The sequence below is a fragment of the Cheilinus undulatus genome, linkage group 24 (assembly GCF_018320785.1).
Source record: "Cheilinus undulatus linkage group 24, ASM1832078v1, whole genome shotgun sequence".
Lineage (NCBI taxonomy): Eukaryota > Metazoa > Chordata > Actinopteri > Labriformes > Labridae > Cheilinus > Cheilinus undulatus.
This window is the reverse complement of record NC_054888.1, coordinates 12,104,637-12,114,909: the sequence shown is the minus strand read 5'-3', so window position 1 is coordinate 12,114,909 and position 10,273 is coordinate 12,104,637. Positions and strand designations below refer to the sequence as shown.

The 10,273-nt window shown below is 39.5% G+C and overlaps 1 protein-coding gene across 1 annotated transcript in view; it reads left to right on the top strand.

Moving 5' to 3' along the window:
* Positions 1 to 2,850: 2,850 nt before the first annotated feature.
* LOC121506259 (neuronal membrane glycoprotein M6-b-like) overlaps positions 2,851 to 10,273 on the top strand; it is a 45,356-nt gene continuing 37,933 nt past the window's right edge. The window contains exon 1 of the mRNA XM_041781980.1: positions 2,851 to 3,003. Within this exon, the coding sequence (XP_041637914.1) occupies positions 2,934 to 3,003 (70 nt within the window). The 5' untranslated portion in view covers positions 2,851 to 2,933. The remainder of the gene's footprint in view (positions 3,004 to 10,273) is intronic.

Sequence of the window (10,273 nt, the reverse complement as noted above, 5' to 3'; positions counted from 1 at the left end):
AATAGCCATCATTATCTCTGCAGGTTGGACAGGTTTAAGGGGTCAAAATGCCTTATGTTGCAGAATCTCGGGGGGTTAATTAATGTGCAGATAGATATAAAGCAACAGTGTTGATTTTTGAGGCAATCATGTTAATTCAAGAGATACATTTAAGTATTTTCACCATAGGTGCTAAACTGGCATTTTAAGGGGTCAAAATGCATTATGAAGATTAATATGGGGAATAAAAACAAGCCAAATGTGATGTTGACGTTGCATCTCAAGACTCTAAAGGAAATTTTTTATCACCAGGAGAGGTACATCGATCTAAAGGTATCAGTTTCTTCACAGTATGGAGGGGTTTAAGGGGTCAAAGATGTTCCAGGTGTAATTTGGGGGCTTATTTTCATGCAGATAGGTACAAAATAACAGTTTTGTTGCATTTAATCCCCACTACAAAACTACTTTAATGCAACCTTAAGATATTTGTTTAAAAAGTGTGAGATACAATGGGCACCAAGTTGACACATTACTGGAGAGGGACCTGGATGCATCCGAGGATCTCACACCGGAAGTCGGACAAGCGCCGCCATATCTCGTCTTCTAATACTTTTAGTCCATAGAACTGAACGGCTCCTTCGTTGTTTTCTTCATGCATCGCCGCCATATTAAAGTTTGTCACACAAGAAAATATAAGTAGATGAAAAATATGTGACTTTTCAGACTAATAAGCACAGTGACCACATAACATTTATTTTACGAAATAGATTTATGATCAAGTATCACTATGCACAGACATGATATGCGATGGGAGAATGGCTGGCCAGATGCTGACGTCGCCGCCATGTTGCCAGAGGCAAGTCCACTACGTCATTAATACAGAAGACAAGGACTGTGCACGTTTTTGGAATAAAAAGCTCAAACAATGAGATTACATGGATTTTAATGAATCATTTAATAAATGATCCATATAAAATAATAACTGATAGTGAAATATAAGTATATATATAAAGTCGTAAATCGTTTTTCATGGAGATGGTCCATTTTGGCGGAAGTGGTCTGGCACTATAAACGCTGAACTGGAAGTACTTCGTATACGTGTGAAAAAGGCCTATAGAGTGGTGCAGGACTGAGCACTAAAACGCGGAAGTAAATTAGCATTTAAATTCAGTTGACTGTGTTGCAGTTCAATATAGCGTGACGTTAGCTTTTTACTTTGCCAGTTAGATTAACGAACCAGGTATGATGCTTTTATTATCAATTTGTGAAGATTATGAACAAAACGTGTAAGTTTCATAAACTTTTACCGGGCACAGAGCTTATTTCAGCTATAATCCAAAAACCCATTGAATAATCCCATAGGCTCGACACTGAGGGAACCCATGCAACGCTAGCTTCCAGGTTTGCCTACAAAATTACATCACAACTGCACCACTCTATTGTGCAAGTTATCAGAATAAAAAAGTCAAACAATCAGATTAATATATAAATATGTATACATACAGATTCAAAATAGAAAATATCTAAACATGTATGAAGCTGTATTAACCATATTTGATTTTAAATCATGGAGTACATCTTTTCATTTACCTGAGAAAATACAAGAAAGCAGATTCTGCTTTTATGTTTCACTGTCAGTTATTATTTTAATATGGATCATTTATTATAAATGATTCATTAAAATCCATGCAATCTCGTCATTTGAGCTTTTTATTATGAAAACTTGCACAATACTCGTCTACTGTATTGAATGACTTAGTGGACTCGCCTCTGACAACATGGTGGCGACCATAATGTCCAGCCAGCCAATCTTCCGTCGCATATCATGTGTGTGCTCAGTGATATGTGAATTTGGATCATAAATCAATTCATTAAAATTAATGTAACTTTATCGCTCTGCTTGTTAACCCAAAATGCGCACATTTTTCGTCTACTTGTTTTTCCTGACTTGGCGGACTTGCCTCTATTAATATGGCGGCAACACACAGAAAACAATGAAGGAGATGTTCAGTCAAGTTCAAGTGACTTCCGGTATTAGAAGATGAGATATGGCGGCAATTTTCCAACTCCCGGTGTGAAGTGGAGGTCCTCGGATGCATCCAGATGCTAATGCATTATTAGGGCTACTTTGTACTGCATGATTAAGGGGCTTGATCTCATGTGCAGATAAATACAGACAAACATGCAAGTTGATAACCTTACTGGTGATCAAGTTTCACCAGTAACGGGATCCTTGAAAGTGTGTCAGCTAGGGTCTAAAGTGGTTTGGGGGTTCGTTAAATGGCATCATTTGGGGGTTAATTTAAAAGCTGGTATGAATCCAACACAATACAACCTCTGCAGCAAAACAGACATTTAGAGGTGTTTTAGACTATTCTATTATTTCCTCGTCTGTCAAAAAGGGCTAACGTCATGAAGAAATATTTGGGGGCTAAGTGACCAGCTCACTATACTTCTAACGAGAGGATTTCTTGGGGTCAAAATGTTTGTCTACAGCGCCATGAGGGGTCTAATCCAATCTGACAGTATATCTTGAGACCTTTTAAGACAATCATGAGCACCAGAGCAGATTTTTCAGGAGGTATTTAAAACTATAAACATCATTTATTACTCTGTCAAGGAGGGTTTAGGGGGCAAAACACGTTATCTGGCATCATTTGGGGGCTAATCCGCATGTGCGAAATAAATCCAATCTGACAGCGCCTTTGCATCTTGAAACTGGATTGTTATTTGACAAAAAGAGACAGAGCTAAGCTTTAACAGGAGGAAAAGAGAGAGAGAGAGCGAGAGAGGGGAGGGGGAGGGAGGGTGTGTACGAGGCGCGCGCGAGGAAGCGAGCGAGCGATCGAAAGAGAGGGAGAGAGAGAGAGCATCAAGGCACCACCAGAGCAGGCTCCACCATCCACAGACTGTGAGGTACAAGTGCCACAAGGAGACTATATTCCGCTAAAATCATGGATGGGACAAAGCCGGCCATGGAGTCCAACGCGGAGGAGACTCAGGACGAGGGGCAGGAGAGCAAAGGTACGCGCGGACAGCCGCTGACATTTGCGCGTTTTGGTGTTTTCTTTGGAGACGTTCTGCGCCAGGCTGAGCGGTTTAACCTACTTGCAATGGCTTCTCGCTTGTACGCGACACAATAGCGGTGATTTTTCTCCCCCCCTCTCTCTGTCTTTTGTCTCTCACCTTTATGAACGTGAGCTGTGTAAAAATCAGCCCCTCTGCTGCAGACGATTCTGATTATTCCCACGAGCTCTGGCGTTATTTGACGTTTTGTGTGATTCTGCGTCTTCAAAGGGGATTTGATGGGGGAGAATTAGAGGGTGGGCGGGTGGATGAATTGTAGAGCGTGCACGGTCTGGGGTTTACGGTGCGTGCATAAATGCCAATTTGCTTTTGCATTGCTGCACCATCATGAGCTTATTTCTGCCTTAACGAGCGGCTGATGAAGAGGCGCAGCGCTCTCTGCACGGTGCATTGTTTCAGGTGTGCAGCAGCCGCAGCCCTGCTTCGATTGTTATCGGCGACTCCCCCCTCCCCTCCCCTCCTCTCCTCTCCTTCCCTCCCTCCACAGAGGCTCTGTGTCTGATCTGACAGGAGCGTCATTAGTCGACGCTGCTGCAACATATGAAGCCTGTGTGATTTTTATGTGCAAGGAGGATGCAAAAGGAGCCATCAGCGGTGCGCTTGGCGCAAATTGATGCTCTCGTCCAGCTGCTCAGACATGTAAATGGAGCCTCTGTGGGGGTGCAAACATTCAATTCACGCTTTAAAACCAGTCATTTATGCCATATTGTAACGTCATCATCATTTTAAAGCTGCAAAAACGCGCTTTGAAGCAACGATTGTGCGTTTTTGTGGCACGATTGGTGCAGAAATTTACGCACTGGCGGTTTCAAGTCCATTTATGCGCTCAAACTGTTGCTGTGTCTGTGTGTGGTTCATGTGTGTCAGTGGAGCTCCCACTGCCCATACAGAGAGGCTGTGGCTGATGTGTGGTTTGGTAGTAAATCACATCTTTCACTTTGGGGTTCTGATTGTTCATATCAGAATTAGGCCAACTTCCTGTGGAGATACTGAAATGCTCACCATCTATGGAGGAGGAGGATGCAAGATTTAAAGATGGGAAGTGATTGGGTGTTTCAGACACAATTCAAATCCATGTAAGCAGCAGCAATGTTGCAGCTTGGTGTCTTTTTGCTCTGTCGCCAGGATAGCTGACACCAGATCTGGTCCAGAGGGTCTCTCAGCTTACAGCATCAGCCCACCACTAATTAGGTGTGGTATGCACATACTTCCTTAGAAGTCACTTCCTGTTGAAATACATTACCAAAGTTTTAGTTTCAGTTTAGAAAGTGTCTACTTGAGGACCATCCTAATTTTGCATCAGATTTTGCAGCCTCAGCGCCGGCACACAAATGTCATCATAATTTGGAGTTCCCGCAAAACTTCTTGGCCCCGGCCTCAGTCATATCCACGGCCTTCGCATGACGTAAAGTGTGGGCAGAAGAGTGGGGTGTCCCTCAGCAGTGATGTTTCAAAAAGACATTACATCACCCTCTCCTGAGGCGTGCCGCTACACGCAGGCCGCCGTCCAATGGGAGGCTTTATTGTGCATCTTCAATTTACAGAGCGGGTGAGTGAGTTAAAAGACCCTGAGGGTGAACAAGCAGGAGGGCGGCCATATTTATCTTTAACAATTAACTCTCTGAAGTCGTCACTGTTTTTACACAGAGGCAGAGAAACCATAGCAGTGCTCCAGGTGTGATGTTACGTAATCGAGCCCACCCACCCACACCAATGGACTAAAATAGATGAGATTGGAGGATGGCCTATTTGTCGGTGCAATCATTTGTGTGTGCCTTTGACATCTGGAATGTGACCATCAGCTTATAGCATCCGTTAAGAAGCTGGAGATTTACAGTGGGGGCAAGGAGGCGAGAGCTGTCATGTAAGGAGCTTGTGTTGGTGTTTGCCAGCGCTGCCTCTTCTGCTTCACTACAGCACGTTTCCGATTTTAGAAAGAGGATGTAGGAAGGGTTGGAGTTAACAATCGAAACTGTAACTTCCCAAAGATGGAACAATTCAACAACTGTTTCTCATTAAAGCAAATTTTCCTCAACAACTTTGTCCTTGGTCCTGAGGTTTCAAAACGCATTCAAGTGAGACGTATGAGGCTCCACTGTGGTGAATGAAAGGCCAGTAATAAATCCTATTGATGCTAATCAGTAAGGATTGCCATCGTAAACCAGACTAATATATAGCCCCCACATGTTGGGCATTAATCCCAAGTCCTCTTCCAATTCATTATACTAACATACAACAAGAAGTAACACACAACAGCCAACCAACATCTTCATTACTAAATTTGCCCATGGAATTACATTAAAACTTTATGTGTTAAATATGCTACTCAGCATAAATCTTGATATCTATGCTTTAATAATTTAATTACAAGTGACTGTAGCAATAACTGAAAGATCATGAGCTTTGGAATTCCACATGTCAAAATGCATCAGCCTCAAAGCTGCCACGGTCAGCCAATGTCATCTCTCTTCCAAATAAAAAGAGCAGTTTGCCATTCCTGGGAATTCTGTTATGTTAGTATTCTTCCTGACAGTGTTATGAGAAGATAGATACCTCACTCGACTATATTTGTTCAAACTTAGGAAGAGGCAGTTAGCTTAGCTTAGCATAGTGTTTAGAGACTTAGTTTGCTAGCCCTTAGAATGATGTTAATTTTGGGAATTATCTTCTAATATTTTGTCTAAAATTGATCAAATATGGTAAAAAGATATAGTTGTCTCACATACCCACATTTGTGATTTAGTTTTAGCAATTAGCCTAGCTTAGCAGTAGGACTGGAAAAAAGGTTTTGATTCCTTATTCATGGTATTAAAGTAATTTTTAGTACATCTTTAGCCTTAGGAGAAGTTATCCTTAAAAGCGACTGCATCAGGGTCCTTTTTTAAGACTACTAATGTTATTTTTCTAGAACATTTAGCCTAGCTTGAGCTAAAGACTAGAAAATAGCATGTTAGCCCATATTATCTTGTAGATGCAATTAAAAGCAAATGTTTAGACCAAAAACAATTTTAATCATAAAGATACATAACAGAGTCTGTTAGCTACAGATGCGAGATTTTACAAGATTAGCCTAGTTTAGCAACAAATTCAGAAACAAAGCTTGCTAGCTATAAAAAATCTTTGCAGTGATTCTTTGCAAATCTTCCCAAAAACATTTTCTTATTTATTTTAAAAAGATATTGCAACAGAGTCCTTTTTAGCCATCACTGACGAAATTTAGCTTAGCTTAGCATGATGACTGGTAGCAATGCTATTTAGTTAGCCTTCCTTTAAATTTTCTTTTTTTCCCAGACAAATTATTCACAAAAAATTTAGTGTAGAATATAGTAAGTACCACAAAAGAAAAAAAAAAAAAAAAAAGCTTTGGTAACATAGTCCCCTTTAGTCACACTGCTTCTTTCAGGGAAATTAGCCTAGCTTAGCATAGGGTTTATTAACAGAGGGGCAGTTATCGCATATTTGCTATAGCCTGACTAAATGAGACAATCTTTCAGCTAAAAGAACTAAGTGAACAGAATAAAGTCAATATTTCTGCTTATTTTTCTGAATTTGGTTAAGACAGCAAGGTTAGCTTAGCATAAATTTAAGAAGTAGCTACCATCATTAAAGAGTCTATGATCTAGGTACAATTAAAAGCCCAATCTCCAGTTTTTCAAGCACTGATTTTCATAAAAAGATATGGAAAAAGGCTCTGTGAGCTACATATCTGTATGTATAATTTCATTTTTACATCCTGCATTAGCATCAAATGCTACGTTCACAGTTTAGCTGTGAAGAGCCTGCTGATTAGCTTTGACTACATTAGCTGCCTTAATTACACCAAACAGCCCGTGTTCTTGATTGCACCGCTGTTGTGTCTCTTTGCTGCATCTCTGCATGACATTGAGCTGAGAGTAATTACAAACTGGAAAATGAACACAGATCAGAGGCAGGGATTATAATCCTGGTGCTGGTATTTGCGAGTATGGATTGATCTTTTTGCTTGATTGCGTCGTGTAATCTCTAATCTGTGTATCTGTGGAGGTGCAGTGGGCTCAGGATAACGAGACGTCAACAATGCTCTCCGAGGTGCAATTACATCTGATTCCATTAGTCAGAGACCGTCTGATTACTGTGAGAAGGCCTCTTGTGTGTGACGTTTGTATTTTAACCTTTAAAAAGCTGCTCTGAGGATTTCAAAGTGGCTCTGAGTGCATTTCAAGTCACTCTCAGTGCGTCTGTCTGTCCTCCTCTTTGTTGTAAATGATTGGCCTCTCCACTCACACCTTCCATCTCCCCGTGTATGTGTGCGTACGGGCCTGCTCTTACATAACGCTGGCTCGCCCGCCTTTGGTAATAATGTTCAGATCAGAACCGTAGGAGATTACATCATCGTCTGGAGGGGTGCAGGTTTTGTCGAATTTTCTGCATGGAAGGGCAGACCTCGCTGCGGCGTCTGAAGCACAAAGGAAGTCGCTCGTAATCAGCCTTTCAAGTTTTTTTGCAAGTAAAATCTGGGAGTTTTGACCCCGAGCTGAGTAGGACGTTAAGATTTGTGCTGGAGAGTTCATACAGGATGACAAATTTAAAGGAGCTGGGGCTGGAAATCAAGTAAAGGTGACAAATGTTTGTGAAATACACTTATTTGCTCTCCTGCCAGGAATAGCATGAGACAATTGGGAACAGTTGCTAGGCAACAAGCTGTAACTCCGGGAAGTTACCGGTCCTGAGAAATTGTCAAATATGGATGAAAAGGATGAGACATAAATTGTCAATGAGTGAGCTTCGCAGGAACAAGAAGGTTCATTTTTGTCACCTTCACATAGAAGCAGACCAGCTGTTCCCCCTGTATCCAGTCATCGCTAAGCTAACCTGCTGCTAACTTTAGCTTCATATTTAACCAACAGACTTCACAGAGGCATCGGTCCTCTTATCCCCCTCACAAAGAAAGCCAACATTCTTCTATCCCAAACGTGGAACGCTAAAATGCTTCTATAATTGCACACTGCTTTGTTCCAGGTGTCTTTTTCTTTTTCTTTTTCTTTTAAGAGGAAAAAAAACTGGTTTTTAAAAATAATTGTTTAGAATTTCCATAGAAAGTAATTGGTATGTTATTTGATTTGAATGTTGGGGACATTTGCTTTAAATTTCAGGAATATTTCCTTGAAAGTTTTTGATATATCTACATAAGAAGTTTTGGGAGGAATTGCACTGAAAGTTGTAGGTACTTTAATGGAAAATTGGGGAGTTCATTTGTAATTTTTGAGGAATTCAACTTTAAATTTTGGGGGGAAATAGCCTTTAAAATTTTCTGTATTTTTAAACGGAAATTTGGGGGAATTTGTTGGAAAGTTTGGGGGAATTTGTTGGAAATTTACCAAAAGTTTGCATGAAGTTTCGAGGATATTTATTTTCATTCTTTGGGTATTTGGTTGGAAAATTTTGATGGAATTTGCTTTGCAATTTTGGGATTTTTACTTAAAATTCTAAGATATGTTCACTGAATTTTGGGGAATTTTTAAATATTTTAATCTTCAGGCTTTTTCAGAAAGAGTAACTTAAATGTTTGGGGAACATTTGAAGAAAATTTAGTGATAATTTATGGAATTTAGAGATAAAAAAAATCCGAATTTTATAAATAATTGAAATTTTCTATTGCAATTGAAGACATTTGCTGTGTATTTTGGGGTAATTTCCTTTAAATTCGCAGGAATTTTCAAAAAAATTTTGGGAATGTATGCAAGATGTTTTGCAAGGAATTGCAGTAAAATTGTAGATACTTCTATGGAAATTTAGGGAATTAATTTGCAATTTTTAGGGAAATTGACTGGAAATTTTGGGGGGGATTTCCTTTGAATTTAACATAGAAAAACTATGGAATTTGTTTGTTTTTTAGAGGGATTTTGTTCTGAAATTTTCATCGTTTTCCATTGAATATCAGCTGAATTAATGGTAAATGCCTGGAAATTTAATTGGAAAATTTATATGGAATTTGCTTGTCAATTTTAGGGAATTTACTCAAAATTTTCAGGATTTTTTTCTTTAAATTTATGGTGATTTATTATATTTAAATCTTCCGGCTTTTTCAGAAAGTTTTCCAGAAACGTTTGAGGAAATTTTGGGATATTTTTATGGATATAAAAAAGCTGAATTTTTGCTCACTTCCTTTATGATACTGTCTTGGACATTTTGGGGAATTTTTAATATTTCTGAAATCTTAATAATTCTGAAGGAAATTTTTCAAGATCTCCAGAACTTAAGTGGAGATTCAGTTTATACTTGGTTTTAACAACTCTGCCTTGCGTACAGAATCCTCTAAATGGCCAACACCATTTCTTACTGGCTGAATGGCCCCTTACCATCTGGCCCAAACACCCAAAAATGTCAGAAAACTACACATGGATGAGGGGGTAGAGCAGGTGCTCATATACAGTTTTACAGTTAGATATGCCTTTTGTCTTCATGTGCGGATAATTTTTGTGATGAAAACTACTTCCTGTTTTAAGACAAAGCTTAGGTTTCATATTTAACCAGGTCCCACTTTTTCCTGATAAGCGGGAGAAACTAAAACTGGGGTCCAAACTCGAGCATGGGTCCGAGGAGGTTTAATCATCCTGTAAAAATATAGATCATTCTAGCACCAAAAAACAAGACAGTGGCAGCCAAAATGCCAGCATCTTAGCAAGTTCAACCTGTTGATATTGAGTCAGTGGTCAAGTACATTAACTGCAGTTCCTTGACTATCCACTAGAGGCTGGCTCCAGAAGCAGCTGAAGTCACATGCACAACCATTTAAAAAGCCCATTTTTTAATAGCAGAAATTAACATATTTACAGCTCTGTTTGATAAACAAATCTGGTCTGAATAGTTCATTTCTTGATGGCACACACTGCATTGAGATTAATTTTATTTTATCATTCAATTTAATTACAGGAAATTTTATATAAAAGCAAACGGTTGGTCTGACCTCTGTTCTACAACTAATGATGCATATTAAAAGGAACATACTCCTAAGAAGTAACACATTTCTGACACATGGACTGTGATGTACATCTTCGTGAGTTAGCTTGATGCTAACACACAATGGAAGTTGCCATTAAGGGGCTAGCAGATCACCAATTTAGTTAGGTCCTAGCATCTCTGCAGTAACACTAACAGTTGTATCATGTGACCCTGGTGCTTTCAGATAGTGGTAGTAACCCATTACAACCAGGCAATGTTTTAAAAA